The 27469-nt window shown below is 39.6% G+C and overlaps 1 protein-coding gene across 11 annotated transcripts in view; it reads left to right on the plus strand.

Moving 5' to 3' along the window:
* The window catches only part of EXD2 (exonuclease 3'-5' domain containing 2), a 100250-nt gene that overhangs the window by 39116 nt on the left and 33665 nt on the right, over positions 1-27469 (plus strand). For 8 of the 11 annotated variants that reach the window (XM_057730650.1, XM_057730645.1, XM_057730646.1 and 5 more), the window contains one exon: positions 17917-18302. In XM_057730650.1, the coding sequence (XP_057586633.1) occupies positions 17964-18302 (339 nt within the window). In that variant the 5' untranslated portion in view covers positions 17917-17963. Of the gene's footprint in view, positions 1-17324; positions 17465-17551; positions 17618-17916; positions 18303-27469 lie in introns of those variants that run through there. The other 3 variants (XM_057730649.1, XM_057730647.1, XM_057730651.1) reach the window with 2 other exon arrangements.

Genomic DNA, 27469 nt, shown 5'->3' on the forward strand with positions numbered 1-27469 from the left:
ATCTACAGGACATCTTCCCCTGTCCTGTCTGCCTCCACACTGCCCTGACAAGAGCTTCAGGAGGGATGCTCTTATGTCACATGATTGATTTTGTGAAGACGCTTCCCAGCACAGAGGGCAGGAGGAAATGGCAGGAAGAGAAACCCCTGTGTGAGAAGCACAAGCAGGTTCTGAGCCTGCTCTGTGAGAAGGACCTGGAGCTGCTGGGTCCCCAGTGCTGGGTCTCCTCTGACCACCACAATCACCCCCTGGTGCCCATGGAGCCAGCAGAGGAGGTGCCCATGTCAGTGGAGGAGGCTCAAAGCCCACATTGAGCCCCTGACGAAGCAGCTTGAAGATGCTGAAGAGGCCTTAGAAATGCAAGTCTCAAAAGCACTTGAGTTGATGTGGAAGGTGGAGAATCAAAGGAGCTAATTGCTCTCCAGAGTTGAACACATTAAGCATTTCTGGGGAATGGAACATGATGAAATTCATGTCAGGTTATTGAATGAAGAGAATGATGTTCAAGATAAAATAATGAGGGACTTCCCTGGTGGCGCAGTGGTTAAGAATCCGCCTGCCAATACAGGGGACACGGATTCAATCCCTGGTCCGGGAAGATCCCACGTGCCCTGGAGCAGCTAAGCCCACGCGCCACAACTATTGAGCCTGTGCTCTAGAGCCCGAGAGCAACAACTATTGAAGCCCACACACCTAAAGCCCATGCTCTGCAACAAAGAGAAGCCACCGCACTGAGAAGCCCATGCACCGCAATGAAGAGTAGCCCCTGCTCACAGCAACTAGCGAAAGTCCGCACACAACAATGAAGACCCAATGCAGTCAACAATAAATAAATAAATAAATCTTAAAAAGAAAAGAAAAGAAATAAGAACCCAAATATCAGACCATGGATCCACGTTGCAAAGTCTGCTTGATGAAATAACCGAGAAATGTTTGCAGACTCACCTGGATTTACTGACAGGCATTGAAAGGATCCACAGCATGTATGGAAACCTAGATAGCCCGGCAGCCTTTTCCTGCAAATTTAAGGAGATTTTCACTCTCCCCCCACAATATTTTGGCCTCCACAGAATGGTCAGCATATTTCAGGTGGATCTGACACTAAAGCCTGAAACTGCTCACTACAGTCTCATCATTTCACAACACAGGAAAATCGCAGCTCTTCGAAGGGTGGAACAGAACTGTGCTCGTAATCCTGAGGCATTTACTTCTCACCCAGCTGTCCTCAGTTCTGAGGGATTTGATGCTGGCCGGCGTTTTAGGGAGGTAGAAGGAAGAGGTGTGGGTGTATGGTCCTTAGGTGTGTGTAAAGAATCTTTCCCCCCAAATGCTCCTATATCACCATCCTCAAGCAATGGCTGCTGGCAAATTCAGCTCTCAGCTACTACACCTGGCACTGGGGATTCAGGAAACTGCTGTCGGATTGGAGTTTTTCTGGACTGTGCACTGGGGGAAGTTTCTTTTTACAATTTGAATGATAGATCTCCTTTATATGTGTGTTGTATGTATATATATATTTAAAATATACATATTTTAAATATATATATATATTTTAAAATATTTATTTGGTTGCACTGGGTCTTAGTTGTGGCAGGCAGGCTCCTTAGTTGTGGCAGACAGGCTCCTTAGTTGCAGCTCACTGGCTCCTTAGTTGTGGCATGCAAACTCATAGTTGTGGCATGCATGTAGGATCTAGTTCCCTGGCCAGGGCTCGAACCAGGGCCGCCTGCATTGGGAGCACAGAGTCTTTTTTTTTTTTTGGGCACACGGGCTTAGTTGCTCCGCGGCATGTGGGATCTTCCTGGAGCTGGGATCGAACCCGTGACCTCTACATTGGCAGACGGATTCTTAACCACCTCACCACCTAGGAAGCCCTAGGGAGCACAGAGTCTTAACCACTGTGCCACCAGGGAGGTCCCAGATCTCCTTTATATTTATTCAGTGAAATTTTTACAGAAAAAACTTGTGTCCTATTTCTCTATTGGACCTTCTTCCAAATCACTTGCAATAAGTATAGTTGAAGATGAGTGCTGAGCCCCCGTGGAAAACATTCTGTATGTTCTACTTTCTTCCTGTGTTCAGGAAAAGAATCTCAGTGATAAAGAGTCTGAGTCCATCAAAAAAAATGAGTAATGTATATATGAACATACATGAGTATACGTGAGTATGCATGTAAGGAGCCTGGCACGTGACCCGTGCTGTAAGTGATAGTTGCTATAATATATCTCCACTCTCCCAGTCTTCTTCTATATCTTCAGTAAAGGTTTCTAATTTTTTTCGTATTGATCTTGCACATTTCTTGTTGAGTTTATACCTAGGTTTGTGTGTATGTGTACGTGCGGTTGTTGTGTTAAAAACATGTGGTTTGTAGTTTTAAAACAGCATATATTGCTATTATGAATGGGATTTTCTTCATATTTTTATATTGGGTTTGGAAAGCTACTGATTTTATATTCATCAAACTTTCAAAATTCTAGTTGTAAAAGTTGTGACTTGTTTACTAATCCAGGTGATTTTGATGCCACCATTCTGTTAGGAACCGTTGTTCTTTTCCATTCTGTCTTTGTCTACCCTGATTTGGATCTTCTTCCCATCTTGGCTCTGCTCTTGTGAGTCTTCTTACGGGTCTTCCCTGCCTCTAGCCTTGCCCTCCTCCATCCAGCACCCACACTGCCACCATGGTGTTCTTTGTAACATGAGCCTGAACTTGTCACTCTCTTATAAGTCCCTTATTGGCTCTCCATTACCTATAAGGTTTTATCTTACAGGGTGATATAAGGCTCCTCATGACTTGACCTGTATCTACTCCTTCTAGCATCATCCCTCTCTGTTTCCTTACTTGCACATTATGCCCTAGCACAGTGCTGTCCAGTAGAAATACAATGTGAACCCCATAAATAATGTAAAACTTTCTAGTAGCCACATTAAAAGTGTAAAAAGAAACAGGTGAACTTAATTTTAACAGGTTTTATTTAACCCAGTATATCCAAAATATTATTTCAACATAAGATATAAAAAATTGGCAATTCCCTGGCAGTCCAGTGGTTAGGACTCCGTGCTTCCACTGCAGGGGGCACAGGTTGGATCCCTGGTTGGGGAACTAAGATCCTGCAAGCTGCATGATACAACCAAAAAAAAGAAGAAAGATAAAAAATCAATATGGAATTAATTTGGATAATGTAATAGAGGTTACCAAGAGTTGAGGGGCGGAGGAATGGGAAGTTATTGTTGAATGGGTACAGAGCTTGGGATGATGAAGTAGGTTTAGAAATGGATAGTGGTGACAGTTGCACAACCTTGTGAACGCAGTTATGCCACTGAATGGTACACTTAAAAATGGTTAAAATGGTAAATTTTGTGTTACATATATTTTACTACAATATAAAAAGGTCACCTTAAAAATCAATATGGAAATTATCCATAAATTTTTTACTTTTTTTTAAAGGGTACGTCTTCAAAATTTGGTATTTCACACTCACAGTATGTGTTACATTTGCTTTAACTCTCTCACCAGTACAAACATGCTTCACACCTTTTGTATCCTTGCATGTGCTGGTCCCTCTGCCTTGTGCACCTGGAGAATGTTTGCTCATTTTTTAACATCAGTACCGGTCTCAGAGCTCATCCCTTTCAGCCAGTGTTTCTCTTAACAATCCCCCACCACTCTTTCCCCTTTGCCATCCCTGTTCTCCTGTGTGCTTCTGTTGCTGGTGTTTCCTCACCGTATTGCAGCTTGTTCAATACACACATTTCTCCTTTTCTGAATCTTGTATTTTTGAAAGCAGATTGTGCCTTTTAACTCTTTTTACCCAAAATCTAGCACAATGTCTGGTTTATTGAAAGTGCTAGATACATGTTTGCTGAATGAATCCCTTGACTGGGAAAAAACCTCCACAAAATCTCTCCATATAAAAATGAAGTAGTAAGTTTTTTGAATGTTGCCGAGTTCTCTCACATGGAGGTACCCCACTTGCTCCTTTAATTTCCCTGTGAGGCCTTTCTTTTTCTCAGGCCACACATGATAAAGAATAAGTAGGAACCTGACTGCCTGGGAATTCCAGGTCTGAGGGGGCCCTTCTCAAAGGAAGGAAATCAATAATACTCTGTTTTTTTTAACTTTTCTACTTTAACATAACCTCATTTTAGTGTTATTAACCATGAAGATGGTGTGAAATACAAAAATAAATTTGAAAAATGAATGAATAAAAACACGTTAGATGATGCTATTTTCTTTGAAAACAGAAATTCACTTTTCTATGCAAAAACATGTTTAAGTTGGGAGGGAAGGCACAATCAAGGTGCAAATTGGTCTCAAAGGTTAAAATGTTTGGCTGAAACAAACAAGAGGAAATTTAGAAGAAAGGAATGTAAAATTTCGGATTGAAGTGCGAAGTATAAATTACAAGTATAACCATATTGAGTGATTTCAGCTAATTTAATTTACCACAAACTCTATATAGAGTCCACAGTGTGATTCTACTATTCAAAAACCTATCATTTTATGAGCATTAATAAAATATAGGGTCCAGACTCTGGGAGGTAATGGTACCAATGTAGTCCACACCAATTAGCCCATGTCGCAAGTATTGAAAACAGACCTGGGCGCCACATTGTAAAAGCTACATTGACAAGCTTGGAGCTGTTCAGGAGGATGTAGCCACAATGGTGAGTGGTCTATAAACTAGGTCACAGGAAGACTGATTGGCTTAAGTTGACTGTACTAAGGGGAGTCATAAGAGCTGTCTTCACATATTTCATAAGCTCTTAGGAGGGAGTAAACACTTTTGTCATTTCAGAGGCCAGACTGAACATCACAGAGGGCAATTTCTATGTAGGGAACTTTCACAGAATGCAAGGACTTTTCAACAAAAACTACCTCATAAGGTAATGAACTCTGTTCCCAGAAGTATTCAGACAGAGACCAGGTCATGATCTGGCAGGATTACCATGGAAAGAAATCTTAAATTGTGTGGGAGTGGAATTTGGCTTCTAAATTTTAACTCCATAATTCTTTGTTTTCCTTTAATAAATTCTGTGGTAGGACCCCAGTAGTAGTCATAGCTAACATTTGTTGAACCCTAATGTGCTAGCTAATATAGCCAACATGCTAAGTGAAGTATTTTGATCATATTACTTAAGCCTCATGGTAGGATTTACTACCGTGATAATCCTACATGGTAGGATTTACTGATGAGGAAGCTGAGGCTTAGAGAGATTCCGTAAGTTGCCCAAGTTTATATAGCTACCAGCTGGCAGAGGCTGGATTTGAACCCAGGGTATTCGACTCTAGGGCTTGTGTCGTTATCCTCTACCTTAAGCTACTCTCTGAACGTTTTAACATATTTGTTTAATTCATTAAAATGAGATTTATTTCAGGAGTATAATCATATGTCTTAAGTGTTAAGTGGATTATTTACTTTGCCTGTCTCTAAAAAGCACCACTAAAAAAACTTATATTTTTCTAACTATGAATATATACATACTTGTATAGAAATTGAAAAATCAAAACTACTTATAACCCTTAGGTAACCACTGTTATCAGTTTGATGTTCAGTTGTTTTACACAATTTTTAAAAAAGAATGGCAGATCCTTTCAGTCACTGAAGATAGTGACGCTTTGAAAGCTTTGGATCCCAGAGCAAGTCCTAAGCGAGGTGTCTTAGTCTGTTCAGGCTGCTGTAATAGAATACCACAGACTGGGTGTCTTATAGACAGCAGTTCTCACAATTCTGGAGGCTCGAAGTCCAAGATCAGATTGCCAGCATGGTTGATTCCTGATGAGAGCTCTTTTCTGGGTTGCAGACTGCCAACAACTTCTTATTGTATCCTTATGTGGCAGAGATCAGAGAGCAGCAAGGTCTCTCATGACCTTTTAAAGGCACTAATCCCATTCACGAGGGCTCCACCCTCATGACCTCATCTGATCCTAATTACCTTCCAAAGGCCCCGCTTTCCAATACCATCAGTTGAGGGTTGAGATTTCCACATGAATTTGGGAGGGACACAAACATTTAGTTTGTAACACAAGATTTGATTTTTTCCCTTCTAGCCTAGTATTGAACCATACTGCTTCCTTATAGTATCAAGGCTCAATAAGGGGAAAAATTTTGTTTCATGTGAATAAACAGATTTTTGTAATTCAATAATTGAATTAGAAATATTTATCATAAAATGTTAACTTATAATACCTTGAATTGGGTTTTATTCATTCAATAAATATTTATTGTTATCAGATTTGTGCTAATTGCTGGAGATATTTGTATATAAATGAAGAAGCCAGTTAAGGTCCCTATTTTCATGGGGTTTACATTCTAGTGGGAAAGACATAATGAATGAACCAGCAGTCATTAATTCATCAGTTAAGCCAACAGGAGAAAAATCAGAAATATCCCTAAATTTTGACAATTGCATACACCTGTGTAACCCAAGCCGCCATAAAGACATGAAACTTTACCACAATTCCAGAAAGTTCCTTCATGCCTGAAATGTTCTTCTCTAGAATTTGGCATAACTGGCTCCTTTTTGCCATTCATTGCTCAGCTTAAATGTCTCTTCCGTGTACCCATCTCTCCCAGAGGCAACTATCGTTCAAATTTTTTTTTTTTTTTACCATAGATTAGTTTTACCTGTTCTAGAACTTCATATAAATAGAACTATACGGTATCTCTTTTACATCTGGCTTCTTTCACTCGGTCTAGTATTGAGATTTATCCAGATTGCATGTATCGGTAATAAGTTCCTTTTTATTGCTGATTTGCATTCCATTGTACGGATGTACCACTTGGGCTGTTTCCAGTTTGGGGCTGTTATGACTAAAGCTGTAATGAATATTCTTTTTTAAAAAAAACAATTTTTTATTTTTGGCTGCGTTGGGTCTTTGTTGCCGTGCGGGCTTTCTCTAGTTGCAGCAAGTGGGGGCTACTCTTCCTTGTGGTGCGAAGACTTCTCATTGCAGTGGCTTCTCTTGTTGCAGAGCATGAGCTCTAGGTGCGCGGGCTTCAGTAGTTGCAGCACACAGGCCCAGTAGTTGTGGCATGCAGGCTTTAGAGCACAGGCTCAGTAGTTGTGGTTGCACAGGCTTGGTTGCCCTGAGGCATGTGGGATCTTCTTGGACCAGAGCTTGAACCTGTGCCCCCTGCATTGGCAGGCAGATTCTTAACCATTGAGTCACTAGGGAAGTCCTGTAATGAATATTCTTACACAAGTCTTTTTGTGGATGTATTTAATTTATCCAACTTGGAACTCAGAGAACTATCAAATCTGACCTCCTTCATCTTCCAAATCTTCATTATGTGGATATTGAATTTCTCAATCCATCCTCTGTGTCTCTGTTCTGATATCGTCTACCTCTTTATCTCTGTGATGCATTCTGGGTGACTTCCTCAGTTTTATCCTCAATTCAGTAACTTTCTCTCTATCTCTGTGTGTCTGGTCTACTGTTTAACCTGTCTATTGAAGTTTTTAAAAAATTTAATAAATATTTTTCATCTCTAGAGATTCTTTTTGTTGCTTCCTATTCATGTTTTGGATTTTATTTTCCTGAACTTCCCTGATTATTACTTTGAAGTTTCTTTCGGATCTCAGTTATAGATGTTTTTTTGCTGGCTCTGTCAGCTCTTATTATTGGTTTTAGGGTTTGGGGTTTTGTTTTGTTTTCATTCGTTTGTGAGCAGTCTTCTAGGGACTGATCTTCAGTGGGAGTCCTGCATGTTTCCTGCATGGTAGAAACATACCATTGCATGGTAAAAACAGTTTTAAGATCAGCTCTGCCTGGTTCCAACAGAGCTCACTAATTCTAAGCATTTTAGTTTTAGTTTCTGGGCTGAGGGTTTCCTATCGCAAGGATAATGTGAACTGTATCAGTTCACCCTGTATCAGTCCAGAGTGCAGGTTTGAGGGGCTGTCCTTTCATGAGGGACTTTGTTCATATTCTTTTTTTTTTTAATTGAATGAAAGATTCTTTATATTCTATAGCACTTGACAATCGTCAAAAGTTTCACACACATGATTTCATATGATCCCCAAATAACCCCCTTTTTCCCTCCTCCCCCTATGTTGCCCCTCCCCCTTCCCTCTCCCCTCTGGTAACCACTAGTTTGTTCTCTGTGAGTCTGCTTCTTTTTGTTAGATTCACTAGTTTGTTGTATTTTTTAGATTTCACATGTTATTGATATCATACAGTATTTGTCTTTTGTATGATTCATTTCACTTTGCATAATGCCCTCCAAGTTCATCCATGTTGATGCACATGGCAAAATTTCATTCTTTTTTATGGCTTAGTAATACTCCATTGTGTTTATATACCACATCTTCTTTATCCATTCATCTGTTGATGGATATCTAGGTTGCTTCCATCTCTTGGCTATTGAAAATAGTGCTTCAGTGAACATTGGGGTGCATGTATCTTTTCAAATTAGTGTTTGAGTTTCTGGGGGTATATTCCCAGGAGTGGAATTACTGGGTCATAGGGCAGTTCTATTTTCAGTTTTTTGAGAAACCTTCATACTGTTTTCCACAATGGCTGCACCAATTTACCTTCCCACCAACAGTGTATGAGGGTTCCCTTTTCTCTGCATCCTTGTCAACGTTTGTTATTTGTGTGTGTGTGTGTTTTGATGATAGCCATTCTGACAGGTGTGAGAATGTGGTTTTCATTTGCATCTCGCTGATGATTAGTGATGTTGAGCATCTTTTCATGTGCCTGTTGGCCATCTACATTTCCTCTTTGCAAAAATGGCTGTTCATTTATTCTGCCCACTTTTTTTTAATATTTGCAAGTTATATACCTTTAAAAAAATTTTTATTTATTTATTTATTTATTTATTTATTGGCTGCATTGGGTCTTCACTGCTGTGTGTGGGCTTTCTCTAGTTGTGGTGATCAAGGGCTACTCTTTTTTTTTTTTTTTTTAGAATTGTATATCTTTTTATTTTTTTCTCTCTTTTTATTTATTTTTTAAGCTCTTTATTGGAATATAATTGCTTTACACTCTTGTACCAGCTTTTGAGGTATACCAAAGTGAATCAGCTGTATATATACATGTATCCCCATATCCCCTCCCTCCCGAGACTCCCTCCCTCTCTCCCTGTCCTGGCCCTCTAAGGCATCACCCATCATCGAGTTGATCTCCCTTTGTTATACAGCAACTTCCCACTAGCTATCTATTTTACAGTTGGTAGTGTATGTATGTCCACGCTACTCTCTCATTTTGTCCCAGTTTCCCCTTAGCAGCACCCCCCAACCCCGTGTCCTCCAGTCTATTCTCTGCATCTGCATCTTTATTCTTAACCTGTCACTGGATTCATCAGTACCATTTTTTTAGATTCCATATATATAAGTTAGCATATGGTATTTGTTTTTCTCTTTCTGGATTACTTCCCTCTGTATGACAGTCTCTAGGTCTATCCACCTCATTACATATAGCTCCATTTCATTCCTTTTTATGGCTGAGTAATATTCCATTGTATATATGTGCCACATCTTCTTTATCCATTCACCTGTTGATGGGCATTTAGGTTACTTCCATGTCCTGGCTATTGTAAATAGTGCTGCAATGAACATTATGGTACATGTTTCTTTTTGGATTATGGTTGTCTCTGGGTATATGCCCAGTAGTGGGATTACTGGATCGTATGGTAATTCCATTTTCAGTTTTTTAAGGAACCTCCAAACTGTTTTCCATAGTGGCTGTACCAACTTACATTCTCACTAACAGTGAAGGAGAGTTCTCTTTTCTCCACACCCTCTCCAACATTTATTGTTTCTAGATTTTCTGATGATGGCCATTCTGACTGGTATGAGGTGATACCTCATTGTGGCTTTGACTTGCATTTCTCTAATGATTAGTGATGTTGAGGGGCTACTCTTCATTGCGGTGCTCAGGCTTCTCATTGGGGTGCTCAGGCTTCTCATTGCGGTGGCTTCTCTTGTTGAGGAACACAGGCTCTGTGGTACATGGGCTTCAGTAGTTGTGGCACACAGGCTCAGTAGTTGTGGTGCATGGGCTTGGTTGCCCCGCAGCATGTGGGATCTTCCTGACCAGGTCTCGAACCCATGTCCCTTGCACTGGCAGGCGGATTCTTAACCACTGCACCACCAGGGAAGTCCCTGCCCACTTTTTAAATTGGCTGTTTGTTTGTTTTTTGATGTTGAGTTGTATGAGCTGTTTATATATGTTGGATATTAATCCCTTATTGGTCATATCATTTGCAGATGTTTTCTCCCATTCAGTAGATTGTCTTTTCATTTTGTTGATGGTTTCTTTTGCTGTGCAAAAGCTTTTTTAAAATTTTTTTTCTTAAAAATTTTTTTTTCTGTGGAATATTTTTTCTTTCTTCTTTTTCCTGTGCAAAATCTTTTACATTTAACTATGTCCTATTTGTTTATTTTCCTTTGCTTTAGGAGATAGATCCAAAAAAACATTGTGATTTATGTCAAAGAGTATTCTGCCTATGTTTTCTTCTAGGAGTTATAATTTATAGTATTCCATCTTACATTTATGTCTTTTTTTAATTTTATCGTTGGCTGTGTTGAGTTTTCATTGCTGTGCGAGGGCTTTCTCTAGTTGTAGTGAGTGGGGGCTACTCTTCTTTGTGGTGCACGGGCTTCTCAGTGAGGTGGCTTCTCTTGTTGTGGAGCACAGGCTCTAGGCACATGAGCTTCAGTAGTTGCAGCATGAAGGCTCAGTAGTTGTGGCACCTGAGCCCTAGAGCATGCGGGCTACAGTAGTTGCGGCATGTGGATTCAGTATTTGTGGCACACAGGCTTAGTTGCTCTGTGGCATGTGGGATCTTCCTGGACCAAGGATCAAACCTGTGTCCCCTGCATTGGCAGGTGAATTCTTAACCACTGCACCACCAGGGAAGTCCCACATATAGGTCTTTAATCCGTTTTCAGTTTTTTTTTTTTTTTTTTGGCACATGGGCTTAGTTGCTCCGCGGCATGTGGGATCTTCCTGAAGCAGGGATCGAACCTGTGTCCCCTGCATTGGCAGGCAGATTCTTAACCACTGCGCCACCTAGGAAGCCCTGAGTTTTTTTTTTATACAGTGTTAGAGAATGTTCTAATTTCATTCTTTTACATGTAGCTGTCCAGTTTTCCCAGCACCACCTATTGAAGAGACTGTCTTTTCTCCATTGTGTATTCTTGCCTCCTTTGTCATAGATTAGGTGATCACAGGTGTGTGGGTTTATCTCTGGGCTTTCTATCCTGTACCATTGATCTATATTTCTGTTTTTGTGCCAGTACCATACTCTCTTGATTACTGCAGCTTTGTAGTATAGTTTGAAATCAGGGAGCCTGATTCCTCCAGCTTTGTTTTTCTCTCTCAAGATTGCTTTGGTTATTCAGGGTGTTTTGTATTTCCATACAAATTGTAAAATTTTTGTTCTAATTCCATGAAAGATACCATTGGTATTTTGATAGAGATTATATTGAATCGTAGATGGCAGTATGGTCATTTTCACAACATTAATTCTTCCAATCCAAGAACACTATCTATCTTTCCATCTGTTTGTGTCATCTTCAGTTTCTTTCATCAGTGCCTTATCGTTTTCCAAGTACAAGTCTTTTACCTCCTTAAGTAGGTTTATTCCTGGGTATTTTATTCTTTTTGTTGTGATGGTAAATGGGATTATTTCCTTAATTTCTCTTTCTGATAGTTCATTGTTATTGTATAGAAATGCATCAGATTTCTGTATATTAATTTTGTATCCTGTAAATTTACCCACTTCATTGCTGGGTTCTAGTAGTTTTTTTGGTGGCATCTTTAAGATTGTCTATGTATAGTATGTTATCTGCAAACAGTGACTGTTTTACTTCTTCCTTTCCAATCTGGATTCCTTTTATTTCTTTTTCTTCTCTGATTGCTGTGGCTAGGACTTCCAAAACTATGTTGAACAAAAGTGGTGAGAGCCGGTGTCCTTGTCTTGTTCCTGATCTTAGAGGAAATGATTTCAGCTTTTCACCATTAAGTATGATGTTAGCTGTGAGTTTGTCATTTATGGCCTTTATTATGTTGAGGTATGTTCCCTCTATTTCCTTTTTTTGTTTTTAAAGAATGTGTATTCTTGGGTCTTCCCTGGTGGTCCAGTGGCTAAGACTCCACGCCCTCAATGCAGGGGGCCCAGGTTCAATCCCTGGTCAGGGAACTAGATCCCACATGCATGCTGCAACTAAGACCCAGCACAGTCAAATAAATAAATAAATAAATAAATATAAAAAAAAAAAAAAAGAATGTGTATTCTCAAAATACTGGATGTGGAGTTCTATACATGTTCCTTAGAAAATGCTAATTAAGGGTGTTGGAGATGCTCCTGGAATAACTGGTGATTCTTGGATGTCTTTTCATATTTAAGAGTGCTATAGGCTGAATGTTTTGTGTCCCCTCAAAATTCACCTGTTGAAAACTAACCACCAATATAATGGTATCAGGAGTTGGGGGCGCTTTGAGAAGTGGTTAGGTCATGAGGCTGGAGCTCTCATGAATGAGATTAGTGCCACTCCCTTCTGGCCTGCAGAGTTTCTGCAGAAAATCTGCAGATAGCCTTATGGGAATTCCCTTGTATGTTATTTGTTGCTTTTCTCTTGCTGCTTTTAATATTCTCTCTTTAATTTTTGTCATTTTGATTACAATGTGTCTTGGTGTATTCCTTTTTGGGTTAATCCTATATGGGACTCTGTGCTTCCTGGACTTATATGTCTGTTTCCTTTCCCAGATTAGGGAAAGTTTCAGCTATTATGTCTTCAAATATTTTCTCAGGCCCCTTTCTCTTTCTCTTATCCTTCTGGGACCCCTATAATGTCAATATTAGTGGAGCTTGATGTTATCCCAGAAGTCTCTTAAATGGTTCTCATTTCTTTTGATTCCTTTTTTTTTTTTTTTTCTGTTCAGTGGCAATGATTTCCACTACTCTGTCTTCCAGGTCACCAATCCATTCCTCTGTATCATTTAGTCTGCTATTGATTCCTTCTAGTGTATTTTTCATTTCACTTATTGTATTTTTCATCTTTGTTTGGTGGTTCTTTGTAATTTCTAACTCTTAGTTAAAAAAATTCTAACTTCTCACTCTGTGCATCCATTTTCCTCCCGAGTTCTTTGACCATCTTTGCAATCATTACTCTGAATTCTTTCTCAGGTAGATTGCCTATTTCCACTTCACGTAGTTCTTCTTCTGGGGTTTTGTCATGTTCTTTCATCTGGAACATGTTCCTCTGCTGCCTCATTTTGCCTAAGTTGCTATTTGTATTGTTATGTATGTGATAGATTAGTTATGTTTCTTGACCTTGAAGAAGTGGTCTTGTGTAGGAGATGTCCTATACATCCCAGCAGTGCACTTCCCTCTAATCAACCAAGCTATATTCTCTAGGAGTTCCCCTTAAGAGGGCTGCACAACATGTTCCTCTGCTGCCTCATTTTGCCTAAGTTGCTATTTGTATTGTTATGTATGTGATAGATTAGTTATGTTTCTTGACCTTGAAGAAGTGGTCTTGTGTAGGAGATGTCCTATACATCCCAGCAGTGCACTTCCCTCTCATCAACCAAGCTATATTCTCTAGGAGTTCCCCTTAAGAGGGCTGCATGGGTGCTTCTGTTGTTGTAGGCAGACTGTGTAGGTTGTCTGGTAGGCGTGGTTGGTCCCTACTCTGGTTTGTTTCCAGGTCCTGCCTTGTATGGATGCTGCTGACTGCTGTTAAGCAGGGCCTGGTCACTAGGCAACTGGCTGCGAACCCTAGGGGGTCCCGGGGCTAATGCTGGCTCACTGGTGGGCGCAGTCAGGGCCCCAAAGACTCTGGGGCTGTTGTCCACCCACTGGCAGGTGAAACCAGGTCCTGAGATTGCTTTTGAACTACTGGCAGGCAGAGCCAGTTCCTGGAGTCTGACTGCAGGGCACAGGGATCCCAGGGCTTGTGGGATCCTTGGTGGGAGGAGTGGCAATTCCTGACACAGTTGGTATGGGGTCAGGAGTGTCCCAAATCTTGTGTTGGCCTGCTAGTGCACAGGGCCAGGGCCCAGCTGTTCCCAGGGTAGGGTCTGATCTGCTGTGGGCAGGCTGGGTCTGCAGGTTATGGGATTGTGGTTTTCTTGTGTCTTGTGTCTACTTCCTGGTGGCTGAAGCTGGTCTAGAGGTTAGTACAGGGTCCCTGGAGGGCAGGGCCAATAGCTGCCCACTGGTGGGTGGAGCTGGGTCTTGGCCCTCTTGTCGGCAAGGCCTTGTCTAGAATAGTGTCTAGAGGGGACTGTAGGCTCAGGAAGTCTTTAGGAAGCCTGTCTGCTTATGGGTGGGGCTGAGTCCCCACCCAGTTAGTTGTTTGGCCTGAGGCATCCCAGCACTAGTGCCTACAGGCTGTTGGGTGGGGCTAGGTCTTGGCTCTAATGAACAGGAGGGAGGAGCCCAAGATCACCCCCACCAGCACTGGCTTCCAGATATGACTCAACTCCCAAATATAGTTGCTGTCAGCTGCAGCCAGCGTCCCCACTGCCTCTCCAAGGCCAGCAGGTAGGTCTGACCCAGATGTCTATCAAATTACTTCTCTTTCCCTGAGTCCCAGTGCACTAAGATCTTGTGTGTGCCCTTTAAGAGTGAAGTCTGTATTTCCCACAGTCCTTCGGGACTCCTGAAATGAAGCGCTGCTGGCCTTCAAAGCCAAATGCTCTGGGGGCTAGTCTTCTGGTGCAGGATCCCTGGGCTGGGGAGTGCAACGTGGGGCTCAGAACTCTCACTCTTGTGGGAGAACCTTTGCACTATAATTATTTTCCAGTTTGTGTGTCGCCCATCTGGGAGTATGGGACTTGATTATATCATGAGTCCACCCCCTCTTACTCATCTTGTGGTTCCTTCTTTTGTGGCTTTAGTTGTAGAAGATCTTTCCTGGGAGGTTTTGGTCTTTTTCATAGATGATTGTTCTGCAGATAGGTGTGGTTTTGATGTGCTTGTGAGAGCAAGTGAGTGCAGGGTCTTTCTATTCCGCCATCTTGGCTGATCTCCAAGGCGCTGTGTTCACATTCTCAGCCTTGGGCAGGTGGCTTGCCTGGGCCAGGGTGGATGAACACTCACAGGGTCTTATTCATGGACAAGGCAACCCTCTCCTGCATCTCTCCTGTGCCCTGGGCCTGTGGCCTAGGCTTCTGTCCCTGGGCTGGCGATATACCCCTGCACTGGGGCTGGTATGGTTTCTGGTCTCTGCCCCGCTTCACCTCCTCCCACTGTGGGTTCCCCTCTTCCATTTCTGGCACCTGATGATTTCCCTTTCTTCTTTTTAAGTTTAACTGTATGTTAAACGTTTATTATCTTTTTAATATTTTCTCCAACATGTGTGTTGTTTAGAGTGGGAAAGGGAAGGGTTTTTATACCTTCTCAGAGTATTTTAACTAGAAATCTCGCTATGCAAGTTCTTTAATCTCATTAAGTCTCAAGTTTCCTCTTCAATAAAAGTACTGGAGAAAGTACATATGAATACTTAAGCACAGTTTCTGCAAAAAAGTAAATATTTTAAAAACAGGATTGCCATCTTGTTGTTTTCATTAGTACTATAATAATTGCTGTGATTCCGTTTTTCCTTTCCAATGCTGAATATCTCTGTAGGCATAATTATACCCCAGGGTTGTTGTAAATATTAAATTATTAAAAAAAATTTGTTGTTGATGCATTTAAAAATTGATAAAAATAGTACACTTCGGGAGTTCCCTGGTAGTCTAGCGGTCAGGATCCTGGGCTTTCACTGCTGTGGCCCGGGTTCACTCCCTAGTGAGGGAACTAAGATCCCACATGCTCCCCAACGTGGCCCAAAAAAAAAAAAAAAAGTTCACATTGAATGGGAAACCCTCAGCCATAGAGGATTGTAGGCAGGGTCTAATGGGTTACTGTGTCTTTGGGCAGTATATATATATGATTTTACATCAGAGCCTACAGATAGGTAAACCAGAACCCAAAATATTTTTATTTGGCTGGCACGTTTTAAAAACTGTAAATTTGTTGCTGACACTTAAAAATGGTGACATTTCTCATGAAATTCAGATGTCTAACTTCTCTTCAGTAATCAAGATAATCTGACCACACTGGGCCTTCTTCACAAGCAGGATCAACAGCTTGTGCTGAGTGGTTGCTCTCCCATGTTTTCTCTCCATTACTGAGGCCAAAAGTCACTTCACATTTATTGTTACACTTTTACTGTTGTTTTCTAAAATAGTACAGAAATAGTAGTATATACCTATTTTTCTGTCAAAAATAGGAAAACAAAAGATAGATGGAAAAAACCCACACTGTAAGTGTTGATGAAAAAATTAATCAGTCGATCTAAGAAAGAAATGAAAGATTTTATTTGAATGAAATTTGAGGATTGTAACCTGGGGATAGCATCTCGGAAAGCTCTGAGAACTGCCCCTTAGAAGTCAAGGCACAGTTACATATGTTTTTTGAGACAGAGGGCTGTACATCAAATGTTGTCTTACTGGCATCTTACATAATCCAGACCTACGTGCCATGTGACCTCTTATGAGATCAAGAAGGAATGTTATCTTTAAGGAGTTGTTTTATTGATGCTAGAAGAATATTGCTCTTTATGGTTGAGCAGGTATTTCTGCCAATGGGGAAGGTTAGGTTAATGCATAATGCAGATACACCATGCACAGAGGGAGGAGACAGGAGCCCAAAGGGCAGAAAAGGTTTATTTGTTTCCATTTTTCTTGTCTTGCCATAAAATATGAATTTTCACACATGAAAAATGAAAAAGAGACTATTTCGTGATAGAAAGGAAGACAATTCTTACATATTTGATAGGATGTCTGTGTCAGGTTTTTTTTGTCTATTTTAAAAATTATTTATTTATTTATTTATTGGCTGTGTTGGGTCTTTGTTGCTGCACATGGGCTTTCTCTAGTTGCAGAGAGCGGGGGCTGCACTCCGTTGTGGAGAGTGGGCTTCTCATTGCGGTGGCTTCTCTTGTTGCAGAGCATGGGCTCTAGGCACGCGGGCTTCAGTGGTTGTGGCACATGGGGTCAGTAGTTGTGGTTCGCGGGCTTAGTTGCTCCGTGGCATGTGGGATCTTCCTGGCCCTGTTTATTTATTTTGACCACATTGTGTGTTTGTTGCTGTTTGCAGGCTTTCTCCAGTTGCAGTGAGTCAGGGCTACCCTTCGTTGCGGTGGGGGGGCTTCTCAGTGTGGCGGCTTCTTTTGTTGTGGAGTGTGTCTGTTTTTTCTTGCACTTGGCTTGCTTCACTTATTTATGTTATCCTGTTTTGACCCTGTGGACATTTCAATTTGCAACCTCCTCCTGAACATCTTGGCTCTCTCTAAGTTCTGTTCCTTCTCTTTTTCTTTTCTAGCCCGTCTTCCCTTTTGTACTGCCCTAGCTCACCCTCAATAACTGTGTGTTTCTATGGAGTGCTACTGAGGCTTTCTGGAGCAATGTAAAATCTGTGTTTACTCCAAACTGTTTGCTCCACCACCCACACCTTCTAGAAGAGTAAGTCACCCCACCAACTTGCTGATGAGTACATTTTTTTAAATTGCAAAGCAGACATTTCCATTCAACGGTTAGAGATTGAAGGTTTAAAGCACAAATGCCCTGAGGAAGATCCATTACCTAAATTTACTCACAATACATCAGCAAGTGGAAGTGAGTCTAGTTTATTCTGTTTTGATTGAAATGATTTGATAGGATTAAGAGAGCCCTGGGCAACTGGCAGAGGGCAGGGGGGGTTTCTTGGATGGGGATGGAAATAGAGGTGGAGTACAGGACATACAAAAGGGAAAAATATTTTTAAAATATCTCTGTTTCATGTGGAAATTTGTAGCAATTTTTTTTTAGTTTGTGGGCACATAGATTGTGTATGGAACATTTTTTGGCAAGGGAAACTTATTTCTATGTAGCTTTAAATTCTGTATGTAAATATATTGTTGCCATTTGTTTTGCAGATTGTGGGATTAGTGATATGCTTTCCTAAACCACAGAAAAGCTGAAGATGTCTAAGCACTTAGTGGCTTTGACAGTGACCACCCTTCTTGGTGTGGCTGTTGGGGGGTTTGTCCTGTGGAAAGGCATCCAGCGCCGGAGGAGTAAAACGAGCCCGGTGACCCAGCAGCAGCTGCCGCTGCAGCAACAGAAAGTGCCTGGCAGGCGAGAGCTGACCGCTCCAGAAGAGGACCAGCCACACTCCAGGGCCCCCAGAGCCTCATGGGAAGAGAGGATCCTTGGAGCAAAGGTGGTGACTGTGTCTCAGGAGGCAGAGTGGGATCAAATTGAGCCCTTGCTTAGGAGTGAGTTAGAAGAGTTTCCAGTACTTGGAATCGACTGTGAGTGGGTAAGTTAAAAAGCAAAAACGAAACAAATCTTTTCTGCTTTTCCAGCTAAGGACCTTGGATAGTCAAATAGAGGATAAGATTAAAGGAGAATTAGCTTGTTCTCAACTTATTTGTAAATATGAGTAGATTTTAGAAGAAGGGCTTCTCTTCTCAGGATAGGGGAGTGCTTATAATCATGGATTCTGGAGTCAGAGCTGTATGAGTCCATTTTCACCACTTATCATTCCATGAACTTGAACAAGTATTTAACCTCTTTGAGCCTCCGTGTGCTTATCTGTAATAGGAGTGTAATGGTATCTACTGCCTGGGGCTCTTTTAAGGATTCAAATAGATAATCCCTATATAGGTTTCAGCACAATTTTAACATAGAGTGACTGCTCATTAAATATTAGCTATTTTTAATATTTTTAATAGTATTGTCATAAGGATGCCATAGAGAAGATAGTTAAGGAGGTCAATTTAAATGTGTTTATTACGCAGATTGGTATTTTAAAAGATAATAGTTTAAATGTGAGACACTATTTACTCTAAGCCAGGTATCATGTTGTTGTTGTTGTTTGCATTATCTCACTTAATTTTGACAATAATCCTCTCTAGGAAGATACCATTATTATCTTCTTTACAGATGGGAAGCATTAAAAGGTCTAGTTACTTGCCTAAGGCTATGAAGCTAGTAACCAGCATTTGAACGTCTTCCTTAACCATCTGGTTAATTGTTCTAATAGCTATTACTTTGGGGGAGTTGTTACATATTTGTGATGAGGATAGTATGGTACACCTACTCTTCTGTCATTCTGATTCACAGAGTGAACTTTAATCTCCTTGCAACAGAAGATACTACAAAGTACAGATAAATCATAGTTACCATGTCTTAGTAATTCAGCATCATGCCTTGCCAAAATTCTGTGATCTATATCTTCTGGATATCTGCACAACAGTCAAGAGCCAGGAAATATTGAAAGAGGCCCTAAGCAGAATAGCTGCCACAAAATCAAATGGCAGGAGGAACTAAGGTTGGTAGGAGGGAGTAAAAATGCCAGTACTATGGTGACCGAGAAGAGAATGCCTGGCAGCGTGAGAAAAGTTTACTAGTCAACAAGGTCTTACAAAGCTACTGAGAGTATTTCTTTTTTCTTTTTTGGCTGTGTGCCATGTGGTTTGCAGGATCTTAGTTCCCCGACCAAGGATCAAACCCGTGCCCTCAGCATTATTCCTGAGGGTATTTCTTTATATCAGCAATAGTAATAATAATAGTTTATACCAATGACCTTGGGTCATCAGGAAAGGATTGGGCACTTTTTGTTTATTGTGTATAAGAATTATATCATTTTAGAAATATTAACATATTTCTATATAATTGTAGACACATTCATACCAACAACAATAGAAGAAAACATTTGTAACCAGTGAGCTTTAGTAGATTGGGAAAATTCACATTTGCCAAACACCTTGATTATCAAACCAAATGAAGTATAACTACAGCAACAACAGGGTAGTCTAAAGTGAATAGTCACGCAACTGCTTTAATAGTAATATTTTTTAAAATAAATTTATTTATTTATTTATTTATTTATTTATTTATTGGCTACCTTGGGTCTTTGTTGCTGCGTGGGCTTTCTCTAGTTGCAGAGAGCGGGGGCTACTCTTCGTTGCCGTGCGCTGGCTTCTCATTGTGGTCGCTTCTCTTGTTGCAGAGCATGGGCTCTAGGTGCGTGGGCTTCAGTAGTTGCAGCACATGGGCTCAATAGTTGTGGCTCACGGGCTCTAAAGCGCAGGCTCAGTAGTTGTGGCGCACGGACTTAGTTGCTCTGCGGCATGTGGGATCTTCTTGGAGCAGGGATCAAACCAGTGTACCTTGCACTGGCAGGCAGATTCTCAACCACTGCACTACCTAGGAAGCCCCATATATCAATTTTTAAATTGTCTTTGAAGATTGCCTTTACCCTGTTTTTTCTTCTTTTCCTCCTCCTCCTCCTCCTCTTCCTACCCCTCCTTTTTCACCTCCTTCTTTCTTTCCTTCTTTCTTTCTTTCTTTCTTTCTTTCTTTCTTTCTTTCTTTCTTTCTTTCTTTCTTTCTTTCTTTCTTTCTTTCTCTCTCCCTCTCTCTCTCTCTCTCTCTCTCTCTCTCTGTCTTTCTTCCTTTCTTTCTTTCTCCTTCTTTCTTACGGGAATGTGATCAGCTATATTCAGAACTTTTTCTGCTCTCCTACATGTCTCGTGATCTCTTTTACATTTAACATATCTTAGTCTCTCTGGACTTATTCTGCACAATTTCTTCAGGTCTCTTTTACAGTTCCCTTTTTCTTTCTTTAGTTTTATCTAATCTGCTGTTTAACTTACCCTTTGAGTCTTTTTTTTTTTAAACCTTTTTTATTGTGAAATAAAACACATCAGGAAAAGTGCCTGCAACAAAATAAACAGCTAAATGATTTATCTAAAGAGGGCAGCTGTGTAACTAGAAAGTAGGTCAAGAAACAGAATTTGCTAGTACCCCAGAAGCTCCCCTTGTGACGCCTAGTAATCATTGTCCTCCCACCAAGGATGATTATTATCTTGATTTTATGGTGTTTACTTTCTTATTTTTCTTGATACTTTTTACTACTCAAACATGCATGCCTAGGCACTGTAATTGAGTTTTGTCTGCTTTTTAAATTTAATGTAAATGAAACTATCAAATGTGTATTTTGTGTCTGGCTTCTTTTGTTCAACATTATGTTTGTGAGATTTACCCATGTTGTGTGTGATTGTGATTCATTGCCATGTGTCCATTGTGTAAATATATCATGATTTATTCATCCATTCTAATATTGATGGACTTTTGGGTTGTTTACAGTTTGGGGCTCTTACAAAGAATGCTGCAGTGAACAAATGCATTTATTATTGGGCATGTGTATCTATGAGTGGAGTCCTAGGAGAACCTACAAGAGGTTCTATTAATCTAACCTCTCACCAAGACTGTATGAAAATTGCCTTTGTCTTATATCCTTGTCCACATTTGGTACTATCAGATTTTAAAATTTTAGCCATACTAATGGATATGTAGTAATATTTCATTGTGGTTTTAATTTGCATGTCCTTGATCAGTACTGAGATTGAGCATCTTTTTATATTTTATTGATCATTTGGATATCTTCTTTTATGGAATACCTGTTCAAGTCTCTTGCCTCTTTTTCTATTAAGTTGTCTTTTTCTTACTGGTTTATAGTTCTTCATATATTTTCGTTATGAACTCTTTGTGAGTTAAATGTATTGTAAATGTCTTCCCCCATTCTGTGGATTGTCTTTACATTCTTTTATTGTATTTTTTAAGAACTTTTATTGACATATAATTGACATACAACAAACTACATGTATTTAAAGTGTACAATTTGATATTTTTTTCTTATTAGTAAAGTATATATGGCAATCTCCCAATTCATCCCACCCCAATCCTGCTCCCCTCACTTTCCCCACTTGGTGTCCATATGTTTGTTCTCTGCATCTGTGTCTCTATTTCTGCCTTGCAAACCGGTTGATCTATACCATTCTTCTGTATTCTGCATATATGTGTTACTATATGATATTTGTTTTTCTCTTTCTGACTTACTTCATTCTGTATGGCAGTCTCTAGGTCCATCCATGTCTCTACAAATGTCCCAGTTTCATTGCTTTTTATGGCTGAGTAATATTCCATTGTATATATGTACCACATCTTCTTTATCCATTCATCTATTGATGGACATTTAGGTTGCTTCCGTGACCTGGCTATTGTAAATAGTGCTGCAATGAACATTGGGGTGCATGTGTCTTTTTGAATTATGGTTTTCTCTGGGTATATGCCCAGTAGTGGCATCGCTGGGTCATATGGTAATTCTATTTTTAGTTTTTCAAGGAACCTCCATACTGTTCTCCTTAGTGGCTGTATCAGCTTACCTTTCCACCAACAGTGCAAGAGTGTTCCCTTTTCTCCACACTCTCTCCAGCATTTATTGTTTGTAGATTTTCTGATGATGCCCATTCTAACCAGTGTGAGGTGATACCTCATTGTCGTTTTGATTTGCATTTCTGTAATAGTGATGTTGAGCAGCTTTTCATGTGCCTCTTGGCCATCTGTATGTCTTCTTTGGAGAAATGGCTATTTAGGTCTTCTGCCCATGTTTTGATTGGGTTGTTTGTTTTTCTGATATTGAGCTGAGTGAACTGTTTATATATTTTGGAGATTAATCCTTTGTCTGTTGATTCATTTGCAAATATTTTCTCCCATTCTGAGGGTGGTCTTTTCGTCTTGCTTATAGTTTCCTTTACTGTGCAAAAACTTTTAAGTTTCATTAGGTCCCACTTATATTTATTTTTATTTCCATTACTCTAGGAGGTGGGTCAAAAAAGATCTTGCTGTGATTTATGTCAAAGAGTTCTTCCTGTGTTTTCCTCTAGGAGTTTTATAGTGTCTGGCCTTACATTTAGGTCTTTAATCCATTTTGAGTTTATTTTTGTGTATGGTGTTAGGGAGTGTTCTAATTTCATTCTTTTATATGCACTGTCCAATTTTCCCAACACCCCTTACTGAAGAGGCTGTCTTTTCTCCATTGTATATCCTTGCCTCCTTTGTCATAGATTAGTTGACCATAGGTGCATGGGTTTATTGCTGGGCTTTCTAGCCTGTTCCATTGGTCTATATTTCTGCTTTTGTGCCAGTACCATATTGTCTTGATAACTGTAGCTTTGTAGTATAGTCTGAAGTCAGGGAGTCTGATTCCTCCAGCTCCACCCTTTTCCCTCAAGATTGCTTTGCCTATTTGGGGTCTTTTGTGTCTCCATACAAATTTTAGGATGTTTTGTCTTAGTTCTGTAAAAAATGCCATTGGTAATTTGATAGGGATTGCATTGAATCTGTAGATTGCTTTGGTAGTATAGTCATTTTCACAATGTTGATTCTTCCAATCCAAGAACATGGTATATCTCTCGATCTGTTTGTGTCGTCTTTGAGTTCTTTCATTAGTGTCTTATAATTTTCTCAGCACAGGTCTTTTACCTCCTTAGTTAGGTTTATTCCTAGGTATTTTATTCTTTCTATTGCAATGGTGAATGGGATTGTTTCCCATTCTCTTATTGTTAAAGCTTGATGATCAGGAGATCTATGTAGTGCTGTGTAACACATCTTACCTTATCTCTAGTCATGGATATATTCTCCTATATGATATTTTTGGAGTTTTATGGTTTTAACCTTGCATATTTAGATTTATAATCTATCTGGAATTGACTTTCTCTGTGTGTGTGTGTGAGTGTGTGTATGATGTGAGGTAGGGTTGAGTTTAATTTTTTCCTTTTTGGATATCCAATTGTCCTAGCACCGTTGGTTGAAAAGATAAATCTTACTGCTGCGCAAGGCCACTGTACTATGAAACAGGTATCTCTATATGAGTAGATCTATTTCTGGACACTCTAGTAGTCTATTTTTCTATTCTTCTACTGGGGATCACAAAATGTCTTAGTTACTGTAGCTTTATAATGATTCTTGAGATCTGTGACAGCAAGGCTTTCTATCTTGCTTTTTCCTGGAAGGTCTTGGATAGTCTTCATCCTTTGCATTTCCTTATACATTTTAGAATCAGCTTTTCAGTTTCTACCAAAAAAAAAGTCTTGATATTTTGATTAAGATTGCATTGAATAAGTTTGTGGGGAATTGACTTCTTTCCAATATTGAGTTTTCTGATCTAAGAATATTTATTTAGATCTTTAACATCTCTTAATAATGTATTTGTAGTTTTCTGTGATTTAAAACAGTCTATTATAAATGAAATCTTAAAAAATGTTGTGTTTTTTTCTGGTATGTGGAAATGTAACTTTATGTGTGTTTCCCTTATATTAAGGAACTAACAACTCACTTATTAATTCTAATTACTTGTAGATTCTTTTGGATTTCTATGTAAACTCTTATGTCATCTGTGAAGTGATCATTTTTTTTCCAGACCTTACACTTTGTATCTCTTTTCCTGTCTTGCTGTACTGGCCAGGATCACAATATAGTGCTCAATAAGAATGGTGATAGTAGGCATCCTTGACTCATTCTCTATCCCAGAATGACAGCCTTCAACATTCTCATATGCAGTATGATATCTGCAGTAGGTGTGTTTACAGATTAAATGCATTCAGTTCTATTCTTGGTTTCTTAAGAGTTTTTCTGTTTTGTTTTGTTCTGGCTGCACTGCATGGCTTGTGGGATCTTAGTTCCCTGACCAAGGATTGAACCTGGGCCCTCGGCAGTGAAACTGTGGAGTCCTAACCTCTGGGCCACCAGGGAATTCCCAAGAGTTTTTTTTTTTTTTTTTTTTTTTTTAAAGAATGAGATATTATCATTTGCAGCAACAAGAATGGACCTAGAGAATATCATACTAAGTAAAGTAAGTCAGAGGGAGAAAGACAAATATTAATAGGATATCACTTATACGTAGAATCTAAAAATGATACAAATGAACCTATATGCAAAGCAGAAATAGACTCACAGACATAGAAAACAAACTTATGATTAACAAAGGGGAAAGGAGGTGGAGGAGGGATAAACTAGGAGTATGGGATTAACAGATATAAACTATTATACATAAAGGAGATAAGCAACAAGGATTTATTGTATAGCACAGGAACTATATTTAATATCTTATAATAACCTATAATGGAAAATAATTTGAAATATATATACAAATATATATAAAACTGAATCACTTTACTGTACACCTGAAACTAACACAATATTGTAAATCAATTTTACCCCAGTTTTTAGAAAGTTATTTTTTAAATCATGAATAGTTCTTGAATTTCATCAGGTATCTTTTCTGCATTTCTTGAGATAAGTATGTAGTTTTTCTCCTTTATTCTCTTGTTGTGGTGAAAATACATCGATTTTCGAATTCCTAGAATAAATCCAACTTGGTCATGATGTCTTAGTCTCCTCATACATTGCTGAATTCATTTTGCTAGTGTTTTAAAAATAATCTATATTTGTGAGTGATATTGGCTTATAATTTTCCTTTCTAGAAATGACCTTGTCAGATTTTGATAAAAATGTTATGCTGGCCACATACAACAAGTTAGGGCTGTTCCTTATTTTTGTGTTCTCTGGAAGAGTTTGTGTAAGATTGTCATTCTTTTTTCCTTAAATATTTGATCAGAATCTACTGATGAAGCCATCTGGAGTTTTCTTTTGAGGGAAGTTTTTGAATTATGAATACAATTTTTAAAATAGTTTTGGGGCTATTCATATTTTCTATTTATTCATGTCTGTTTTGATAAATTATATTTTCATCTAAATCTATCTTCTTTCAAAATTTTAAATTACAGGCATATACCTGTTTATAATACCCTCTGACAATTTTTTTTTCCTGTCTGATGGATATGTAAGGATGGCTCCTTTTTCATTTTTGACAATGCTTATTTGCTTCTCTCTTTTTCTTGATTACTCTTTCCATGGGTTTATCAATGTTATTAGTCTTTTCAAAGAACCAGCTTCTGGCTTTGTTGATCTTTATTGTATGTTTGTGTTCTATTACATTAATTTCTGCTCTTTATTATTTCTTTTCGTCTACTTGTTTGGGTATAATTTGCTATTCCCCACTTATTCTTCAACCTACTCTAATCTGACATCCTACCATACTACTCCACTGAAACAGATGTTGTTGATGGCTTTCTTGTTTTCCAATACAACGGACACTTATTTGGACTCATATTATTCTAGCTCTCAAAAGCATCTGATTAATTCCTGCACGAGTTGTTCTCTTTGACTTTCATGCCGTCATACTCTCCTATCTCCTATCTTACTGTTCTTGCCTCTTTTTCCTTTTCTGATCCCCCTTCTACCTCACATCTAAATATTGAAGTGGCTTAGGCTTGATCTCTTCTGTATCCACCGCAGGGGCTGCAGACTCAGATGCCTATAAGGTCCAGACAGGAAATATACATGAATGATGTAAAAGAATATGCCTATGCCTTGCATTTTCGAAGGCATAGGCATATTCTTCAATTTCATAAAGAAGTATGCTCCCTCCTTTTTTTTTCTTTAAACACAAGGCCTCTGTGATCTATCTTCCATTTTCCCAGTTTTGATAGAGACATGGATCCTGAGATTTCTTTGTATTGGAAAAACAGTGGTTTACAAATACAATGATAAATGGGAAATGACAGTTGGCTTCAGTTTTGAGAAGACATGATGGTGAATTAGAGAATTCATGCCTTATATAAATGAGGGAGCTGCTACACAGTTCAAGCCAAGTGTTGCCAGATTGTCCAGTTCTTTAAAAAGAAACTTGACACACAGGTTTTTTAAAATGTGAACTGCACTAGTTTAAAAGTTCTAGCACAAGTTTTTAAAATGTGGGGACCAAAAAAAAAATAATAATATTAAACATCTGCGAGTCAGCAGATGGGTCCATGGACCACTAATTTATGTCCTCTAATCTATATTCTTTTCTCTAAGTGATATCATCTAATTGTGTAGCTTTAAATATCGTTGATAGGCTGAAGACTCTCAAAATTAGAACTCCAGCCCTTTATATCCACCTGTCTACTTGACATCTCCCTTGAATGTCTAATAGTCATCTCGAACTTAACATGTTCCAGACAGACCTCTCGATTTTTCTTCCCAAACCTGTATTATCCCTAGTCTTCTCCACCTTTAAGATTAAAATCAGAGAGACACCCTCCCTGCTAAGGGCTGTCTAAGAGAAGTGATATGATTGAAAGTCAGACACAAACAGGCAGTTATGCCGGGATCAACTCGGCGACTCGAGGTGAGTGACGGGTGCCGCAAGCTTGAAGAAGACACAGACACAGACTGAAGAGAAAGATGGGACCGGGGGACTCAAGACCTCTAGGATCAAGAGCCTCGCTGATTGATCCCACGTTGCTTTTATTGAGTTCTCGTCATAGCCTAAGGGTCTAACACTCCCAGGTTAATCCCATAAACAATCAAAGGCCTCACATGACTGGGGGCTATGATCTTTGTTTGCCTCCTGGGTCCTGATTTGAGCTGGGCGTGGAGAGCAAAGCAGCCCTGGGGGCAGGAGACCTCTCTCAAAAGGATTAAGGGTCTGTGCCCCACCCGTGTTGGCCCCTCTGCGACTGTGCCTGTCTTAGGTTGTTCCTCCCTTGAGGAATCTTACCTGTCTCTGGCTAACCAGTCATCCTCCAGGGCCAA

Source organism: Hippopotamus amphibius, chromosome 4 (assembly GCF_030028045.1).
Source record: "Hippopotamus amphibius kiboko isolate mHipAmp2 chromosome 4, mHipAmp2.hap2, whole genome shotgun sequence".
Taxonomy (NCBI): Eukaryota; Metazoa; Chordata; class Mammalia; order Artiodactyla; family Hippopotamidae; genus Hippopotamus; species Hippopotamus amphibius.